This window comes from Thunnus thynnus, chromosome 6, assembly GCF_963924715.1.
Source record: "Thunnus thynnus chromosome 6, fThuThy2.1, whole genome shotgun sequence".
In the NCBI taxonomy this organism is placed as follows: Eukaryota; Metazoa; Chordata; class Actinopteri; order Scombriformes; family Scombridae; genus Thunnus; species Thunnus thynnus.
In genome coordinates, this window is record NC_089522.1 from 27,090,936 (window position 1) to 27,112,760 (window position 21,825).

Below are 21,825 nucleotides of genomic sequence, written 5' to 3' on the forward strand. Positions count from 1 at the left end.
TGTGATGTCGGTGCGTGTGTATTTCAACATTTGACAAAAGGCGTGTTCAGTACGTGTAAGGGTGCATGTGTGCTTGTGCGGTTCAATGGATGACTCACTATAGGCTGTTAGTCATCTGTCCAGGGACACACAAAAATCGAGGCCGAGCATTGTGTGTGTGATGCCATGTGCTTTTACAGACCTCTCAGCCATCTACACAACATGTAGGAGGCAGGAGGAGTGCTTACTGTTTACCATGTGCATCTTTAAAAAAAAAAAAAAAAAAAAAGGATTTTTACAAATCCTTTCAAGTCAAGCCAAAGCTTGAACATCACCTGACACTTTCCAAAAGTTCACCCACAATCCCCACACTGCAGAAACAGTTACATCACTAGCACACAAGCTGTGCAAACGTCTACAAAAGAGTGTCAACTTTTTCAACATGATCTACAGCTGCAACCGAGATAAAGCTCACCTGCATGCTAAGTTTTACCCGTGTCACTCTATCTCTCTGGTGCATGTGGTGAATGTGATACATGTACACACATACAGAAGGGTGGAAGCAGGGACGGTTGCATCAAGGGAAACGGGTTAACAGCAGGCAGTTAGAAAAGGGGTGTGGAAAGAGCAGAGAGAGAGAGGGAGAGAGAGAGAGAGAGAGAGAGAGAGAGAGAGAGAGAGAGAGAGAGAGAGGCCAAAGGAGTGGGGCCATATAAAGAGCAACAGAACACAAGCCAGGCTTTATCCTGCTTGTCTGTCCCGCTCACTCAGACCTCACAGGAAACTCCCAACTCCCCTAGCCTTCACACATTCACCATCACTTACCACACTTTTTACACACACACTAACTCCTTCAGGAACACACTTCCACCGGCTGCGCTGAATCTGACCAGAGAGGATGGCTGGGTCCATGTGGAGAATGAATGGGATGGCTGGAGTCCTGTTGCTCTGCGCTCTATTGCTCAGCAGTGAGTACTCTCATAGTTATTGATTATAGTATCTTCTTTTGAAAGTTTGTTTTACTCTCTAATTCATTCCCTCCCCATGTGGTTATCTATCACACAGTCTTACGCTGTGTGTGGAATTCAATTCATTTTTTGCTTCTTTTTTTTTTTTCCCCTGTGTTTTTGTTTCCAAAAGTCTCTGACATAATAGTGGGTAAAATTTACTTCATGCTTCATGTGTATGTGCATAAACAGTAGCTTTGTACACACTAGTTGGAGGGTTTGCTTTGATTGGTTCTACCATGAGGTTGCACACAGACGCAAAAGAGGCATGGTTTGCAGTGGGGCGGCTGCAGACACAAAGGGTCTGCTCAGTAGTGGAAAGTTGCAGTTGAGAGTAATTATGCTTTACATCCTGCAGTGCCTCTGGGTGGAGCTAATACGTGTTTGAATGTGTTTAAAAGTATCAAAACCATACACACAAAACAGAATCAAAATATAGATGAGTTTGATTTTAAAAATAGGATCAATTTTGTCGTTTCTGTTGCCTGATGCCATATGCCTGACTGTGACTCCAGTGAGTTATAAAGATATTTCATGTGCATGCTGCATGTGTGCTACATATAACTAAGTGACCACACAACACATGTGAATTCAACAGAGAGCAGAAATAGTTCCCTAAACTGTGTTCCCTCCAAATCTGTGAACATTAAGTGTGTGTGCGTGCGTGTGTGTGTGTGTGTGTGTGTAGGATCATGTGGATGTGTGTGGACTCAATGGTCAGTCCACTCCAAATCAGTCTGAGGGCTGATGCTAATTGCAGGGTGATGTATGGCTTGGATGGTGCTGCTGCCTCACTGGTTGTAAAGGAGGACTAGTTGAAGTTCAGCCCAGCGTAACGACTTCTGCAGAGCAGTTATGGGCCTCGTCTATGGACGCAGGAACAGTAAATGTTTTGAGTGACCTTGGGAAGACTAGGAGGAGTATTCCAGGCTGATAAAAATAACTAAGGGTTTACTTTAAAAGGGAAAACATCATGAGATGGCGGAACATGTTTGCAGTTTGCACACTAAAGAGGCAAACCACATACCGCCTGCATCAGCAGCTTAACAGATGGTAATTAGATTTACATGGAAATCTAATAATTCTGAGCACACCCCACTGAGAAATTAAAGCCATGATACATGGACAACATTTTAAGACACAACTAATAATCAACATCAATGTATTTTTTGTTTATTATTGTTGTTGCGTGAAAAAGAGCTAGCCTGTTATCTCTATAATTACATTTTTTTTTTGCTATTCCTAATTATGATTACAATCATGCCCATCTTGCCTTTTGCCATATTTGCATATCGCCCATCAGGCACAGTTTATCTGTGGTATCTGAGTTCCATTGAGATTTCATGTTTTAATTGTGCACAAACAATACAGAAGTGGTCTTCATTAACTGTTGATCTTACAGTAGCACAAGCCTCTCATCTCTGTTTTAAGATTTAGCGGACAGCTTCTGATTTCTACTTTAAGAATATTACATGGGTGTTGTCTGAGGTCTGGTGACCCGTTCTCTATTCTTTACCACATCCAACAGTAGTCTTACAATCACACACACCTGCTACATTGTTGACACTTGTGTCCAACTGGCATTGCAGTGTGAATTTTGCAGAGAGGCATGGTCACATATGGCTCTAAAATAACAAAAATGTAAAATCTCTCACTTAAATATATGAAATGATTCATTGCATCAACTTTGTACCATTTGTACCATTTTGTTGATCAAGTCACAAGAGACAAACTGTCTCCTCTTTGACACTTTTTCACAATATAGGAATATGGCTGCAGTGGTTTATGGGTCAGAGGTCTGGCCCCAATGACGTCAATATTCTCTCAAAGACACAGACAATTTTAATGGTCCATGATCCATTATGGCTGTCTACTGTCTATTGATCTACATAAAAAAGACTCTTTGTCAAATATCCTGGTAAATCCAGAGGCGTTCCACTGCACGGCTCCTGTCTTGTGTCTTTTTTCTGAAATTGCTGTGGATCAGGAGGTTTAATCAATGCCACATCAGATTTGGTAGCAGTGATGTCATTAGCCCCACAAGGGCAAATGGGCGAGGCAGCTGATCCAAGGGCGGATATAAAAACATGCTCCGTAATATTTACCCAAACAATTGAAGATCCTGACCATTAAACTCTCACTTTCTCTCTCTCTCTCTCTCTCTCTCTCTCTCTCTCTGATATCTGGAAACCATGGAAACCAGCAAACTCATTCCACAAAGGCCTTGGACTCACTCATCTGGCAACAGGAATACAGAGTCAGATAGCATGTAATGTTGCTTATGGAGGAAAAAAAAGTACATTATCAAACACTAGGCTAAAATAATGTGGCATCCTTACATTAGCTGGGTGGAGTATATGTTGTACTGGCACAGTAAAATTCACTGAAAAGAGCAGTTAATTCCAGATGTGCTTATCTGCAGTTCAGTTAATAACATTTACAGTTGATGATCATCTCAGTTTAGATTTGTAGGATAGCAACACTCAGTCAGGCAAACAAGACAGAGATTGAGTGGAAGGATGCAGGAGAAACAGGATAAGCACTTTGATGCACTTGATTGGAGAATGTGTTTGACTGTGTTTATCAGAGCAAACATCCTTGTCACACATAAGCAAGCCAATCACCCTGACTCTCTGGCAAACACAGATTTAGTTTATGCTCCCACTTCCCATGGCTGTCATTCAGCATTTATGCAGGCTTACAAATATGTAGCACTGAAATGGGCATGGACTGCAATGTTGGATGATGTCATTCATCGCCTCTTGGAGTATGTTATAAGCTTTCTTTCACTCTCAAGATTTTGGGGGGAAAACCCAAGCTTTAAATCGGCTCTGGAGATGGGAGGGGGGGGGGGAACATCTTGTCTAGCTCATTTCAGCTTGTCATCTACAGTGACTGTTTCTGTTGCTAAGTCAGGGCCTCGGGCAGAGCAGAATGAGCTGTGACAGTTGTTGTTAGAATACACCAAATTAAACCAAGATATTCGCTTGTGGTTGCGAGATTCCAAATTTGGTCTGCATGTGTTCCTGTATGCACATGCGCAAAGCCATCCCTGCCACAGCTCATTATTTCTTTTGTATAGCACACACTTAAGTGGCCTTCACTGATACAAGTCATTTAAGATGATATAAACCGTTAAGGCTGACTGAGTACAAAAGAAGAGGAGGCACGAGCTTTACAGAGAGTAGACATCAGCATCAATATCTCCCTGCACACAAATATAAAAAACCTTGTTTCTCAGACAGCAGCTTCGCCCTGCCAATGTAAACATGGGCAGAATATTGCCACTTTGTTTCTCATGGCCTTCAGCTATTGACCAGCATTCCTTCATTCCCAACTTGTGATGGTGAAGTTTGATTCACGTCATCTGCTGGAGGGCGTGGGTCTTTTATATAAACCTTGGCAGATAGTGGTCTTATGTCAGGCGAGGGTGTGTGTGTCCACTTGGGCCCAAAGTTATGACTGAGGAGCCACGTGAGCTCGCGACGTAATTAAACCTGGAGCCTGCGTTCTGTCAAACTGCCAATTTTGCTATAGTAATTCCTTGAAGCGAGAGAGCCTGGTTGGGCTGAAATCATTAAAATATTCGGACAAACACCGCCTGTCATCAGTGTTCATTCTGTTACCTCACCTGCCAGCCTTCATCAGTATAATCACCATAACAAGGGGAGGACTTTAAAAAAGTTGTTTTCTCTCCCTGAATTATCTTCATTTGAAGGCAGCTGTAATCCAAAGAAAACATATTAATGATAAGAAAATAAAACCACTGTCGCCACAAACTAAATGATCATCCAGGAAAAGGAGTTGACGTGGAGAAATAGATCGTCTAGCAACAATATTTACCTAGTGAAACAATCTTAATGAGTAGCAGACGCCGTGCTTGCATTCAAATCTTCCTTTTCCAATTACTGCTGTTCTGGTGAGCTTATTGTTCCTTGTTCCCCTGGCACCCTGCTGCAATTTTACAGCTGTTGGGTTTTACCAGCATAACGGAGAAAAAAAAAAAAAGTCCTCTCCTCCTGTTTCTCCTTCATTTTCAGCCCAGAAAATTTGGCGGGACAAGCAGCACCAAGGCAGAGAAACTCCAGATATCACTGCTCAGATCAAAATCTCCCCTATGTTCGGCTAATGAGCAGCCCCAAGATTATAGTGTGAATCCAAAATAAGAACTTGGACGCAGCCTCCTCTTCTTCTTTTCACTGTGGCTCGAAACTAAAACTTCAGCAATAGCTTAGTGATTCTCCTCACACTGATTGATGCAAAGTTATGGGGATATTACTACAAATTCCAGTGGAATGCAACGAGTGTGTATAGCATTGTATGTCGGATAACTAGGCAGGGCTATCTTTATGGAGGGATATACTGTTTACCCTGGGGAATAAATGCACTTAATGAGCCTTGGCTGAGACCTTTTGACTGCCAGAATAATTGCTCCTGGTAATTAATGCTCACTAAAAGGCATGTTGTTGAGGCCATGCTGTATACTAATTGAAAACACAACATCATGCCCTTTTACTATTCTTGAAGGTTCTGAGTTTGGATACCGCGTTCACATTTGTATTGTATGTGTCTGTGTACGTATGGACAGTATGTGTGTTTATAAGGAACCCATTTTTTTTTCTTTTGCAATAGAAAACTGCAGAGTTTAGCCATATCTGGAAGGCTATCAGATTATCGCTATTATTTCTCAATCTTCCTCTCCCACTTTGGCTCCTTAGCAATAATTATATCAAAGCCAGATTGTTTAGGGCTATAGGTTTCGATATCTTTTTACAACCTCTCCCCACACAATCTCATGTAAAAGCAGCAGCTGGAACCAGTCCATGGACATCTGCTGTTGCAGCCCAGTGCTGGTTCTGACACAGAGAGGAGAGCAGCTAGCTGCTACAGCCTCTCCAAGCAGCTGGTGTTTCCAGTTTCTCATCCACTAACAAAATGGATGGACTGTTTTGGAAACACAGGTTTTAAGTTTCACTGCCCTGCTGAAACTATTTTAATGAGTAAATTAGCGGTTGATTAAAAACAATGATCTGTAGCTGCTATCAATCATAATGTTACCTTTACATTCTTTGCTTTAATCCTTCTCCAGGGTTTTCTCAGCATTTGGTTTTTATCAGCACTGCACCAATATACATGACGGAGAAAGAAAAATTTAAGTTAGAGTAAAATTATCAATCCCTGTGCTGTATCCCAAAGATAACAGTTAGTGTGGTGTGTGTGTGTGTCTGTATGCCTGAGGTGGTGCCGGTTATCTGTAGCCTCCAGCGTGTTTAACTCTGCAGGTCGAAGAGGTCGCTGCATGCCGTGTGCTGTCACAGCCGCATCCTGTCCTATAGGATGTGCATGGATAACATTCCATAACCTGTTGTTAATTCCTTTAAATTTTTTTCGTCTAAAACTATCTTATGTTTGGTTTAAAAACAGCAGGGGTGTGGACCGGGCGGAAAAGTCAACTTTTGCCACCCGTCTGTGCAGAAACAAAAATAGTTCTCACATTCGGGGATCTGAGTAGTGTTTTTTTTTTTCCTCTAGATAGTCGGTGGAGTAGCAAGTAATAGTAAAATGGACTGTATCTGGTGTTTCTATGGACACACTGGGTATATTCTATAGCAATAGCATATGTCTTTTTTATTTTTTCACACAGTCCCAGAAGTTGGATAATGCAATATTTATGGAATGCTATGAGGTTGCAAGATTACCTAGAGGATAGTGTCCCTATGGTTGCAAGAACTTGTATTCTTTCCTATAAGCAGACTACAGCCAGACATAGGATCATGTCTCCTCTTGTGCTTTAACAATCAGTTGATTAATCGACTAGCTGACTGAGAGAAAACAATACTTTGGATAATCTTTTAAAGTCATTTATGATGCAAAAATGCCAAACATTCAATGATCGGCAACTTCTCAAATGTGATGATTTGATGCGTTTCACTGTTTTATTTGTTTCATTGTTAATTGAATACCTTTGGCTTCTAGACAGACATTTTATAGACATAACTATAAAATTTAAAAAATGGAAAGATTAATAGATCAATTATTTGCTCTCACATTTGGCCAACCGGAACATTTAGTGCCAGAAGGGTATGTGGAAACTAAGCTGATGTGACATTTCTCCAAATAGAGAATGAAGAGGGAGGATTGAGGGGAGACAGTAGGGTCTTCTGTGGACATCTGGAAGCAGAGGACACAGGACAAGTAACGCGGGCGTGGCACATACTGACAGCCAAGGTGTTGTCTCTATTGTCTGGGTGGAGGTCAAATGTAAGTCCCAAGATTTAGAGCTGACGCTTCCCTCTTGAGCATGATGTCACAGATTTCACAGCTCTCTGACATGATATGTAGGGAGGGGAAAGAGTTCCCTAAGGGGACTTACTGCAGCTGCACCACTCTTTCCCCTCTTCAGGCCTCCTTCGCTGGCTCCTCAGATAGGAAGCAGGCCTCGTCCTCGAATACCATATGCAAAGGGCCGGTGTCCCCTGCTCAAACTTTCAGACTGCACCCGTTTAATCAGGTGTGACAATGTTTGTTTTTACTGCAATTTCCTCACTCCTCCCCACCCTAAATCCAAGCGCTGGAACAGCAGGAGGGTTAAAATAAGGCAATCACAATGGCAGCTAGACTTTATTGAGTGAATGGGGAAAGGCCATGACAGATGAGTGAGTGAGGCAGGGATGTGGTAAGTGACTGAGTATGGGACCAGATAGCTGTAATCAAAATATACACACATAAAAACTGTTGGTGCTGCAGCTGCTTGTAACTGACATAGAGGAGACTGACAAAGGCAAGCAGAGTATTGTCTGTAGTTATCCACTCTTGCAGCATGTGTCAGCTCACATATTCTTAAACTACATCATTAAATGACACAAAGTCAAAAAGAGGTGCTAAAATCTGGCATTTAAAATCCTGTTAACAGGCACATGACGCACTATGGGTCTTATTTTTGTAGCTCTGGCCATTGGTTCTGTCAGTCATGGGGAACAAGGAACAATGAGCTCATCTAGGAACTTGCAACACTGCATCACAAGTTCTGTTCTTATGATCTATGGCCACCACTAAGAATACAATAGTTCTCCATAGGCTTTAACAGACAGAGGAAGGAAAGCGACTGTTGAGCATTAGAGTCAACAGCCGGATGCTGAAGTCAAGATGTGTGCACCCCGCACGCTACTATCAACACACATCAACAGTTAAAGTAACGGATCTCGCACGTAGCAAATAAAAATGATGAAAATAAGTGTGTTTTCCCATTTTCTTACCATGATAGTATCAGTATTTACTTCCTCCAGAGAAAGTTATGTACTCTTACGTACACTTATGCAGCTGTGAGTGATCGTGAACTTGTGTGGGTGTGTTTGTGTATAAGTGTATAAGAGTTGCAAGGCTTTTCTCCAGTGAGGAGAAGGTGTTGAAAGAAAGAAGGTTGTCTGGAAGGAAACAGAAGCAAATGTAAAAATGTAGGATCTGGCTTTCGTAACAACTTCAGTATGTAAATGGATGATAAGATACAGGCTCCCCCTCCACCTCTTCATCTCTCTCCTCCCTTCTCTCCTGAGTCCACAGTTGTCTGGATGCCTTGAAAATCTATGATTCACCACCTGACAAAGAGCTAAACCTTGGAACCTTCACATCTGTTATAATCTCATCACTGTCCTTCATTGTGTGCATCAGTCCAAGCAGGGCGCAGTCCTACAGAACTTTTTATATGTTTGCGTCAATATCAGCCTTGTAATGTGATTTATTTTCAGTGAAAAAATGCATATTTTATCCTGGAATTCAAGCAGTGAGTGATGATGTGCAATACAGGTTTGTCAAGTCACTAATGACCTTCCTTAATCCATTTTTCCATACATGATCAATTGCAGTCAGATGTGAAATTCCTGACAATCTTCCAAGGGATTAGGACTGCTTTATTAATGGACCTGATAAGTGATCTGTTTATGGTGTAACTGACTTAAAAAGTTGCTTACATTCACTTGTTGTATAAAGTGAAGCACATGCTGCGACACATTCCTGCAGCATATCAACAATAACTGTTGTGGTCTGGAAGATTTTCATAGACCAAAGCACTTATTTTATCAGGGGCTACATAAGCTAACTATGTGAGCAGAAAGGGTGCTGCAAATCATTTGAAACGTCCACCAAATTTGTCATTTACAGTTGGAAGTATCTGCCTTTGTACTGCCTTTATAATTGCTGTTGATTTGTCCAAACACAGGCAAAAAATATGCAGGATTTGAACTGTCACTCATCATCCCGGGCCCATACGGTATCCTCTATTTAACCTATGATTTAGTTCTTTACATCTGGCATAGCTACACACCACATACCACGTCAAAGACTGGAACACCCAGGCTGAAAGCTTGAAGGAGGACAGCCAGGGCAGGAAATACAGTTGATGTAGCCCAGTAATGAAGAGAGTAGTGAAGAGCGGGATTTACTTGAACCAAGAGGTTATGTAGTCTGCAGACTTGGCCTTACTCTCTGAGCCCATCAAAAACTCTGGAGAAAAGCCAAGTTTGTGTTTATATGGAGTGGGAGTGTTATGTATGTTTCTGTGTGTTTGTGTTGAGACTGGAAGTCCAGAGGCTGTGTGTTGATGCTGAGGAACCTGGCTGGAAACACAGTGAGATTTCTCACACAGCTGTTTGAGGTGTCTGTGTCCACTGTGGTGAAGTGTTACTGTGGATGAATGTCTGAAATATAGTGCCTGGAGTTTAAGCATGTGATACATGTGACACTACAGTCAGTGAGTAGACTGGTGCATGCATATGAGTTTATCCATGTGTATGGTTATGCATGTGCAATGTGCTATATATCTGATTTTGTGTGCAGAATCTGTGCATATAATTTGTGTTTAGAAGGCAAGAGAACCTATTATGGTGAATGCAATGATTGATATTTTGTCAGAAACTGGGGAGTTAAAAGCTTCTAAACATAAATAATCATGCTTATGTCATTCAACATATAGTATTTAACTGAAATACTTTGAAATATTCTATTGTCCTACTCCTTGTGCTAAGAAAATCTTTATACAGTACCTATGAGGCATACACTGAGGCCCTATAGGTTAATTCTGTGGTGTGGAGGCTAAACATTTTTGTCCCACATTATTGCACTAATAAACATACCAGCTCAAGCCGAAGGCAATTAGCCAAAGGCCCTAATAGCACACTTAAACATTAGGATTTATGCCCACTTACACCAGTTAAAATGCAGCATATGACCAGCTCTGGACAATGTTCAGCCAGTTGACGCCAGTGTCGAGATAAAATGCACCGCAGGAGACCATTTTATACAGAGCCTGGTCTGCAGTACTGGACACATACTATCATGGCCGCCACTTGCCAGCTGTTATTCAAGGGAAGAAATGATGTAACGCTACTGTACTTTTTGTTTTAGTTGCTGACATTCCTACAAAGAGCTCTGAACTTCTCCCTAAGTTTGTTAAAGTCGGTCATGTTTATAGGACCGCAAACACACACTAAACATCTAAATCCATCTCATTTATATAAATGTATCTGGTGCTTAACTAAATAATGGTAGTGGTGCACCAAAACACATTTTTCCTCTGACTGGAGCATAGTTTTGGTTAGACGTTAAACTGTTCACACATTACACTGGTTTCCTTCCATGTGGAGGAGAGAAATGATGGCGCAGGATTAATTGAGTTACAATGCTAAAAGCCCTTGTTAGCCTTCTAGTTGAGTTATACTTGCAAAGTTTAGTTTTCTCTTTTTATGGCTTTTAATAGGCAATGTAATCCCTGAACACACACTGATGCTAATTCAGTTATCTTTCATGGTTTCCTCATGGGGCAGGGGTGATGGGCTGAGCTGTACAAGAAAGAGCTCTCTGTGTCTATGTGTGGGTGTAATAAAACAACACAAGTCTCAAATGCTTGCTATCTAATTGCACAGGGCAGTCTAATAAAAAAAACATACAGTTGGCCTGGTCAATGGTGAGTTCAAAAGAGAGATTGCAGTTATCTGTCTCTATATATGAATACATTGTTAAGGTTATTGGGGTAAGGATATCTGACACTGGCCTTAAAGTTGATTCAACCAAGGCAAGCTATCCTATCCAGCTCAAAAAACTCACATGAACTTGGGATATGCTTTCCTGCTTTTTTTTTTTTTTTTAAACCTACCTATACGAGAAAGCACCACCCAATTTAATCCCAATATTATTACAGACACATGATCTCTCTCCCAAAGGATGGATGGATAGTCAGGAGACCATGACCTTTTGACTGCCTACAGAAAGAGAGAATTAGGCCATATGCAGCTATTAATTAGTCAGAGCCCCTGAGAACACATGCCAAATTGGTTTGGCATCTTTGGCTTTGGCACATGAGGTTTGGTTCACCAGGCCAAGCTGTTCAAACCAACCCTCTGCCCTGACCTCATTCACACAAAAATTCATTCCAAAGAGTGTGTGCTTGCAAATTCATCCCTTGATACCCTCTTTTTTTTTAACATAAAACAATGGCATGGGATTTATTATTTCATTTTTAAATATTTTTTTCCCCCCATATTTAATCATCAACAGAATTTCAAATGCTCTCCCATTGTATTCACTGCAAGATATGTGACACGCAGAGCAGAGACTAATTTACACAGGCGTCAACAAGAAGTAATTTATGAGATGAAGCTGAGTGTTAAAATTGTTCTCCCTCTCTCTCTTTCTCTCTGTCTTGCTTGCTCTCTCTAACCTTGCAGATGAGGTGATGTGTCAAGAGTCAGCGACAGATGCCACAGCAACTGACACACCTGTAGACCCCAGTACTGGTAAGCGCCTTGATAAACACACAAATTGCAGAATGAAACTGTATGGACATAGATTGAATGAAAAAAAATAACTCTCACTTGGATTTGGGATTAGTGCTGGGTTCCTGGCGGTTTCAATGGGATTTGAGATGCAATTTTAAATTTCTTTTATAATATCACTCTATATCCACTGCTAATAGAGGTAATCTTGCCATACTGACATGATGAATGACACATTCAGTTTGTTTTTATGTTTTGGCATGTTGGACAAACCTTGACACACCCAATATATATGCCTGTGTGTGACAGCATTGTCTTTGGATTGTGCTCTTAGCGCCCCCATCTGCTACGGACGCCGTTGCAGCTCCAGGCACCGCCGTTGCCCCAGATGCAAGTTCCGCTCCTGCTGCTCCTGCTGTTGACCAGCCTGCTGCGTCTGTTGTTCCTGGAGATAACCCATCAGTGACCGATGCAAACACTGCAGTTACAGATGGAGGCATCTCAGGAACCACTGTTGCCCCCAGTGCTGGAGGCAATAAGGATGCTACAACCCCTGAGGCCAAAGTTGTTCTTAAAAATGTGGTGGTGGGTACCTGCTTATACCATGTTCAGATGCTGCTGCTCAACTTTTCAACATTTGGAGTTGGTATTGCCATCAGCATAAAATCACACAAACGCAAAGACTAAGACAAATAGACATGTTAGTTTTGCCACTTTTGATTTGAAGGATGATGTGTTTGCAAAGGATGACTAATGGATGAGGGGTATAACTACCTGTATATGTGCAAAGTGTGCTGTCTTCTCTTCACCTCATTTGTCCGTCTGACTTTTTGTCTCCACAGCCGGATGTGACGTGTGTTGACAAGGAGAGCATCCAAGAAAGTAACGCTGTCAAGGCTGTTGTGACAACAGCTAACTGTGTGAGTACAACATGTTTTCCTCTCTGTTGCAGTACGACTGTAAAACTAGAATATTCTCATAAGACATTAATCTGCCACCACCAAGGCTACATCCTACCACGATCTATATTCATTCAGCCGTCTCTTGCTCCCTGCCAACCACAGGCAGTATGGAACAGCAACTGAGATTCTGGCATGCAACATTTAAAACCACACTGAAACGAGAGGAGAGAACAGGTTACCTTCTGGTGTTCTGAAGACACGTTCCCTTTTACCAAGACCTTTATCTGGCCCCCTACACCTTGGCTCCAGAGGAAGTGGCTTACTTCACGCGGAGGAAGAAGATTAATGTGTTTTAAAGAGCTACAGTTGGAAATATAGCCCTGATAAAGGCAGATCTTTTCTCAGACATTCCTCAGACGTTGTAAATCTTGAGACTGTGTTCCTGGCACGAGACAAATTAATAGTGGGGCTGATCTTTCTTCTCTTGGTCTGGGGTCCTTAAGGCAAAAGGATGAATTGCAAGGGTGCGGCTTAATTTCTTTTTTATTTCTCTTTTTTTTTATATAAGAGATAGCAGTCATTACACATAGAGGCGTATTTCAAGTTTGGTCACAACAGGAAAGGGTGAGACATCTATAATACCCCAAACTCTAGAAAATATCACATGTTTAATCATATTATTCCCTTTCACTGTAATTCCTAATGAAATGATGCACAAAGCAGAAGAAACCTGTGATGTTAAAAATGAGCTGACTGCTGACTGTTACATTGTATATCAGTCCAGGTGCACGGAGCCGCAGCAGCAGGTCAGATCCCAGTCCACATACTTCGGTTAGCCTCTATTTGGGTCATTACTGTAACATCCACAGAGCCAGGACCATCTGCAGAAGTCATCTGTCCAACTCAACCTGAAACTGAACATGGGCTGAAGTGCCAGAAGTATTAGCCAGCTGATGATTTGTTCAAAGAGCACATCGCAAAAAAAAAAAGAAAAGAAAAACAAAACAGAAAAAACATGGTCATTCCCTTCAGGCAATGAGTGAATGGCATGAAAGACCTTGATAAATGAAAAACTTACAGAATATCAATAGAACAAATTTAATCAAGCAACAATGCTCTGAAGTGGTGGAAAACAAGAAAGGTCTTATTCATGCCTCTGTAAATCCCTAAATCATCAGTCACTGTAAAAGATAGTGTCTAACATTTAATAATAAAAACCCGCACTTTGTTCTCTTTCTCATGTTATTTCAGTAGCAAATTCAACTTTTGAGTTTTTAAACTCCAGCCACGGATGCTGGAGGGCATATGAGGTCAAAGAAAAACAGAAATGTGGTGGATTCCTGAGCATAATGTGATGCGTCATAAGTGACAGACAGATAGATAAAGAGAAAAGATTCCATGGAAGTGATTTTGCGTCATGGAGGGTTCAGCCCTCCTAAGTTTCTTCCTCCCTGCCTCAAAGATCTGGGTGTTACAGCAGAATCCAGCTGTGGGCCCACTCCCAACTAACTGAAGATTCAGGGTTTGCTCATAGTGGTCTTCTGGGAACACTGAGAGATGTTTGGATCACATTACAGAAAATGAAGAGTGTTCTAAAAGTCCCAAAGCCTAAAGTTGTGCAATGAGCTGATATCATAGTTCAGGGATAAGGTGGGAAAAAAGGTGTGGTCAGCGAGTTTTCCATCCAACTACATTTTGTTTCCATTACACACAGAAAGGCCCACGTACACTGATGGTCAGCTGGGAAAATTCGGGAACACACATTTGGCTATTAGCCCCAGTGATCAACCTAAATAGATAAAATGGCTCTACTCTGCATATTGTACACTGAAAATGTGAAATTAGTTCAGGCTTTTGCAAGTTCTGAGTTGCCCCAATCAGGGAATAATTTAATTTAATATAATATTTTCCGCAGAATTTACATTATGAAAATTACTCGGTATGAGAAGGATGTTAATGATTGTTCTATCAGTACAACATTTTTATTTACTTTCATTAATACCTGGATTATTAAATATGTAATGAATCTAATTAAACCATCTTTACATATCTAATACATTTTGAATTTCAAAGAATAATCTGCTTTTTTTTTACTGATTTACTTCATTAACTTTTTATACATTGTTGAATATTTATTTACCTTTGTTCATTTTAGAGCTTCAACAGTTGTTTTTAATTATCAGTGAATCTAAATATTTTCATTTAATTAATGGTTTAGTCAATAAAATGTCAGAAAATAGTTCCCAGAGGTCAAAGTGATGTGTTCAAATTGCTTCTTACTGTACTGTCCAACCAACAGTCTAAACCCTAAAGATATTCTATTTACATACATTTTATGTCGACATAAAAAGGAGCAAAGCAGGAAATCCTCAAATTTAAGAAGTTATTGGCAATTAATTTTCCATTATTCACTAAATTGTCCCAACTCTACATGCAACTAAAGATTATTTTCATTATCAACTAATCTGCACAATATCTTCTGGATTAAATGATATCTGTTAAAAATCCCCATGACAATTTTCTAAAGCCCGAGGTGATGTCTTTAAACAACAGTCCAAAACCCAACGATATTCATAATATAACAAAAGATGAAGAAAATCAAACAATCTCCACATGTGAAAAGCTGGAACCAGAGAAAGTTTGGCATTTATGTAAAAAAAAATGAATTTTCTGTCAATCTACTGATCGATGAATTGTTTCAGCTCTTGTTCATTTTATTATTTGGCTTAACTTTTTCTTAATTTTATTGTAATATGTGATGCACTTTGAGGAGCATAATTCATGAAATGTGCTGTACAAATATGTTTAGATTAGGTTTAAAGTCTGCATTATTCCTTTGAGTTTATTAAGATAGCTATTGTTAATTCATACACAGTAAGCATGTACTCTAACTTTAAATGTGACATCCAAATCCTTTCTTATAGGAGGACACTAAACGCATTATTGAAGAAAACCCCGCACCCTGGTGCCAAGAGGAAAACTGTCATCTAGAGATCTTCCAGGAAGGCAACACAGTACTGGTGTCCAGCAAGGAAGGTGGGTATTTATGACATACATCAGCCTTCTGTATAATAACTTGCACATGCACTGTTTCATTCATATGTGATACATAAGATTATAACACATGCTTGTTGTATCGGGTACATCCCACGTCTCTTAAATTGCACGCACATTTCCCTCACTTTTCCTTGCGTCTTAGTATTAGTTCCTCCCACCGAGGATGAATGGAGAAGGAAAGCGAGGAGAGAGGAAAGGAGGAAGTATGTCTTTAGAGAAATGAGACGTCCTTTCCTCTGACGCGTCATGTGAAGTGATGTCCATTTTCTGACGATGGCAGCAGCTGATCACAGCTGGATCAGCTGTCAGTTGGTTTTAACAGCTGTAGCGACTTTTGATTTTGTGTCTGCACACATGTGCACTGTCCTGACACCAATAAAGGTGCACAGTTATCACTGCCAGAGCAGCAGTGTTTTCTCTCTGTAGCCTGTTACCTGTTTAACAAACTCGTGCACATGACAAAAAATCTGCATTCTGTATTTATCCTCCTGTGTCCTGCTCAGAGGCACGTGAACCAGAGTGCGTTTATATTATTGATTGATTATTTGCGTCTGTATTTATTGATATTCTGATTGTGAATCATAGATTGAATAAAATAATGGACGTAGCCACCATAAGTCACCCATTGGTTTGTGAACTCGCGTTTTGAAACCTCCAGTTTGGCATTTTGATTTTCGCCATTTTGGATTTTTGGAGCCAGAAGTGAAGAAAGTAACCATATCTGGACGAGAGGGTGGAGCTGACCCTAACGTAAATTGCTAGCTTGGTTAGCACGGTGCATTTACAGTCAATTAATAACTGTGATAATGTTAATGCTAATGATAATTTTCGCTCCTTAGAGGGTCTTTTAGTACACCCAAACACTGAACAAGACTTTTTAGCCAATCAAAATGTTACAATTAACTTTCATGAACTGAAAACACACTGAAATAGAGATAGCTACGCCTGTAAACTGTGAATCTGGGGTTAAGCCATGTTTACGCTCCCTAACCAACGTCGTGATAGCGATTTGTCAATCTCAAGGTAGCCGCGCCCTAAAGCATACCCTGCTTTACCGTCAAATTTAAATTAAATACGACCATAATTTACAAACTGAACATCATGCTGTATCGTAGAAGACTGGAAACTAGCGATTGAGACCATAAACTCATTACAAAAGTGTTTACTGAGGTAAGAAATCAAGTGAGAAGTAGGGTAATTTTCTCATAGACTTCTATACAAAAAGACTTATTTTTGGAGCCAGTGGAGTTGCCCCCTGATGGCCATTGGAGAGAATGCAGGTTTTAGGCACTTCTGGATTGGTTTCACTTGTTGCAAATTCATTATTTAATGACCCAGAATATGACCAGGGTGTCTCTTGAACACCGGAAATTATTTATTAGCCTAAATGCTTCAGGGAAAAGGAAATTATGTAATTCACAGTAAACCTGACGCTCAGGAATTTTCAGCCTCATATGTGACTGAATGGAAATGACGATAAATTATGTAAAATATAAATGTGTTTAAAAAGTGTTTCTCGCTGAAAGACAGACTCTCCCTTACTTTAATTTTATCCATAATAAAAGTTAATGGGGGAAATAACAAATTATGAAAAGAAAAATCTTTCTAATAAATGAAGGGAGTTGTTTGATGGTGAATCAGAAAATAAATAAAATATAGGGAGTGGTGCACTTGAGTGTAATCTGGAATCTGTTTCCACTCAGTGATGTTGTGATGTATCAGATCAGTCCGATCAGCTGCAGCGTCCAATCAATAAATGATATCCAATAAGGTGGCATGTCGGCCTGTAAAAGACTTCAGGAAGGCTGCTTTCGTGTCTCTTCGCTCCTCGCTCCTCATAGCAGAAATAAGAGACTTCGTGATGGTGGACCAGAACGATTTCCAGTTCAAGGAGTGAGGAAAGATCAAATAAGAGACTTGGAATGTACCCATAATGTTCAATCAATTGATTACTGACATATTTTTAAAACGTATTGCCCTTGCAGCTACGTTGGGTTATGTGGCTGAGGTGCTCCGCAGTGATCATTTGAAAGACAAGGTAAGAGAGCACTGGATGCAACAAGCCTGAATATGGTAAAATGTGGTAAAATAACCATGAATAACCACTGCAAGATCTGCAACTGAAGTGAACTCTTTGTTTAAACCTGGGACATGATAGAACTCTAGTTCTTCTTTATTTCAAGTCAAGTCAAGACAAAACAATCTTGACTTGGCTGCCTACTTCATGAATGACTGAGATAACTTTACCCAGGATTCTCTTTTCTTTCTTACTTAATTATCCCAAGAATACTGTTTTTGTATGGTTTCAATACTATAAATTAACATGTATACTTCTTTTGATCACAACTTTATCTCCTTAACTTGTTTGCAGCTGGGTGTGACAGAGACTGATGTCCCAACATCACCAAATTCTTCTGTATTTGTGGGAATACTGGTCACTGGTCTGCTCGCTGCAGCTGCAATTACTATAGGTTACTTCAAATGCCAACGCAGGTCTGACACCAAGGGGGCGAGGCTGGTGAGCTATTTTTTTTTTTTTTACATTTTATCTGAAGAATGAATGTAGAATATACAGTCCGTTGCCACTGTGGACCTCATTAACTCACACTGGTTCACATGTTAGCACTGGCTCTACAGGAGATGTACATCATTCAACACACAGCCCATGAATTGAAAATCATTGCATACATTTTACCTTGTCCAATGCAGATATTGCATAATACTTAGTATGATCATGTTCCCAACTGTTCTAACTTGATCACCTGAAATTATTCCATTATTTAATTTTTAACACTGGTCTAAGTGACCTTACATATGATATCTAGGTGTATTTTATCATTAATATCAAAATTTCTTCACCATGTGTTTATGAGTGTCTGCGATCACATCTCTTGTTATGCATTCAGTAACGCCGTGCATAGATTTTCTCAGGCAAGGTTCATGTTTTACTACATCTAAAATCAGAACCGCACTATTTCCTTCATTTGCCACAAATTGCCGCCAGCGTTTTAATTAGGAAATGTTGTTGGCCAACTATCAGAGAGAATACGCAGAGAGAGTGTGCATCATCCAAAGACCCACGCCCTGCTCTCTGCTGCCTTATTCATCTGCAGAGTTCACTGTTTCATCTGCTAGCCAGACACAGCTGTTTCTATGAACCACTTGCAATGTCACATGATAGAGACCACATAAGAGGATGTGTTTATAAGTAATAGCGAAAGGGTTTGGGGAATAGTGGATGCATCTTTGTACATATGAGTGTTTATATGCATGACAGAACTGTGTCTGATTATGAGATATACTGCTTCTTTTTTAACTCACTCAAGATATTTAATCTGAGGAACCATATAACACAGCAGCACAGTGAGGCTGTTCTTCTTTTTAATATACCGAATCAATGTATGGGGAAAAAAATGGCTGCTATGTTAGTGATGGAGACTTTAATACATGTGTCCAATGTACACATTTATACCATCAACAACCTTTCTGACATTTTTTGCTTTACATTTACATTTATGAACACCTCAGCACTTGAGCCCCTTAACTTTTTAGCACTTTGTTGATTGTTGCACTACTGTCTTGTTGTTTATGGTATGTCACATGTACTTGAATGGCAACTTCCAGTTGTTTCTTACTTGAAGTTTTTTTTTTTTTAAACAAAAGAAAAAAAACCCTTCAGGCAGCTATTTGACAATTTGTTCCACAGCTTGCTGTGGATAAAAGCATCTGCCAAATGACAACATGTAAATATACAAAAGAAAAATAGGGGACAAAAACTTCACTGCTGGTTCAGTTGGCCTACATGCAATAAGTAAATTCTCTCTCTAGTCTTTCCATAACGTATTGTGCATTTGTGCTGCATTTGCAGGCAGAGGAAACTTATCCAGTAGATCAGGAAAATCAGGGGAACACTCTTGTGTCCGTGGCCCCCCTCAACCCCCCTCAAGAAACCCAGGAGAAACCCAGTGTAAATGGAGAGTCCCCCGAAGCAGCCAAGACTGAGCCTCCTCCCACCAACGGCCACTCCACCACCAAGACAGCAGACACCGAGCTGTGAAACAGTCACAAATAACTGCAGCCCATGACAATAACCCCACAAACACACCCATCCACATACACACACACATGCCTATGCAAACTCACCTCTCTTTTTGAATCCACTCCTTCTCAACCAGTGTCCACAGCAAAGTGGACATCAGGGACTAGAAGAATCTCCTACACTCCTGTTGATGTAGTCCCCTTGCCCCCTCTGTTTCTTTGGCTATGTGCCTCAACAAAAATCAGGAAAAACTAGTCTGATGATGACGATGTTGGCGGTGAATGATGAATGATGATGACGAAGGCTCAGTCCCTGGGTTGTTGATGGCACCCAGGCTGGAGGTGAGAGACAGGAGATGGGCAGTGGGTGGGTTGGAAGAGGGTGTATTTTTGCATTATCAGCACTGGCTCCCATGATGACTGCAGCCCCTGGAATCACAGCCATGTGCTGTCAACACCCATCACACTCATCAGCTTTAAAGCTCCGACCAAAGCCTCCACTAGAAAATATAGCAAGAGCACATAAATGAAATTGTTCCTTAGTTTATTGTAAAGCCATGACAGACAGAGAGGAAACAAATCACACTGCCTTGAAATCTGTTTACAAAATTCTCAGAGAGGAAAACCTTTGGGCTCTGATTTTGTTTGTGTGATTGAGTTATCGATTGTGTAGGTGTGCGAATGTGTATGTGTGTGCTGCTTTCAGATCCTGCATGTGTGTGTAAAACGTATACTTGTACCTGTACTGTGCATGGACTGTATATATCCATACATGCATCTAAGCTTCTCTTGCTTACTGTATGTATGCATATTTGATTTGATGAGTGGTATTAGCATGTGAGTGAGTGATGTGTCTGAATGTGCATGAGACATTAGCCATGAAAAGTGTTCAATTTGGTTAAATGAGTTGACAAAGTGATGGCTCACAGTTGCAGTTGCTTCCCATGGTTAGGATGAATGAGAATTAAAGTTTTAATCCCACTGATGAGGGGGAGCTGCAAGGAATTCTCCAATTTTATCACTGCAAGCTGAAGTGAGATCAATCACAAAGCCAAAAGGCCTCTTTGATGTAGCTTCATAGCCGCTGCTGAAAATCATGTGACTGACTGTATGACCAACTAACTCATAAAGGCCTCGGACGCAAAGCAAGGACAGCCTCTGACTGTCTGCACTGTCCATCCATTTGTCAGTGTTATTTTCTTTTCAATATACTGTATATGCTCTTTTTTATATCAGTATTCTAATGATCATGTATATAGTATGGTGACTTTTTTTGTCTTGTTTTTATTCTGTGTACCCACCTATGTTATGGTCCTTCTGTGTGCCAAAGAATTTCATTTCATAGCTTATGTTGGGCTAAAATATGTGCTTTGTGGCATCTTTACAATGCTTAAACTAGGTCATGTAACATGAAGATATTCAAGGGCTATGTTAGAAAGAAGCATCTAGTGGCTCAAATCTGTGATTAGTTTGTCCTGTAAATTCAGGGGACGTCAGTTTTTACTGACATACCTGAGATTAAAAACAACAGGAAGCTGCAGTGTTTTATTGTCAAGCTGTAACAAAAAAAAAACAAACGGATGTCTTACATTGATTTCTCCTTTCAGTTCATTTTATATCTTTTCATTCCTAACATTCCAATGTGACTGTTTAATATTACTAGCACCCTGAAGTGTAAAATTGGATTTAACATGAAAAAAAAAAGAAAAATAAATAACTTTTTATGAATTGTCACGTTTTCGGAGTCATTTTTATATTAAAAAAAAAAACCCATCATAAGAGTCAGTGGAAAGAGTAATGATGTTTTTAACCACAGAAACTGTGCACATGTACTTACACACATGCAAACACATACATACATCTGTGCTCTAACACACTTGGAATTTAAATCCCATACAGCCCATAAAGTCACACAGCTGGTTTACATAAGCAGTAGTAATGACATCACTTCACACAGTTTTGTCTTTCACTGTTTGGGTGGGGCAGCAAAAACATCCACCAGCTGTCTTTGCTAAACGGCACAGGACACGTTCATGAGCACCATGTCAGCCTGTGGGTTTACTCACTATCCATCAT

General features: G+C 40.3%; 1 protein-coding gene across 1 annotated transcript; it reads left to right on the forward strand.

Annotated features, from left to right (window-relative positions):
* Positions 1–709: 709 nt before the first annotated feature.
* Positions 710–21,477, forward strand: cd34 (CD34 molecule). Its single transcript, XM_067593096.1, has 8 exons — positions 710–947; positions 11,705–11,773; positions 12,087–12,337; positions 12,595–12,672; positions 15,579–15,690; positions 17,697–17,749; positions 18,083–18,229; positions 19,580–21,477. The coding sequence occupies exons 1-8, from the start codon at positions 878–880 to the stop codon at positions 19,766–19,768; spliced, it is 969 nt and encodes a 322-aa protein (XP_067449197.1). The 5' UTR covers positions 710–877; the 3' UTR covers positions 19,769–21,477.
* The last annotated feature ends 348 nt before the right edge of the window (positions 21,478–21,825 follow it).

Excerpts from the sequence above, each read along its gene's own strand:
- cd34 (XM_067593096.1), top strand. The coding sequence starts at position 878 with ATGGCTGGGTCCATGTGGAGAATGAATGGGATGGCTGGAGTCCTGTTG. Across the intron at positions 948-11,704 it reads CTGCGCTCTATTGCTCAGCA|ATGAGGTGATGTGTCAAGAG; the intron begins GTGAGTACTCTC and ends CTAACCTTGCAG. Across the intron at positions 18,230-19,579 it reads ACACCAAGGGGGCGAGGCTG|GCAGAGGAAACTTATCCAGT; the intron begins GTGAGCTATTTT and ends CTGCATTTGCAG.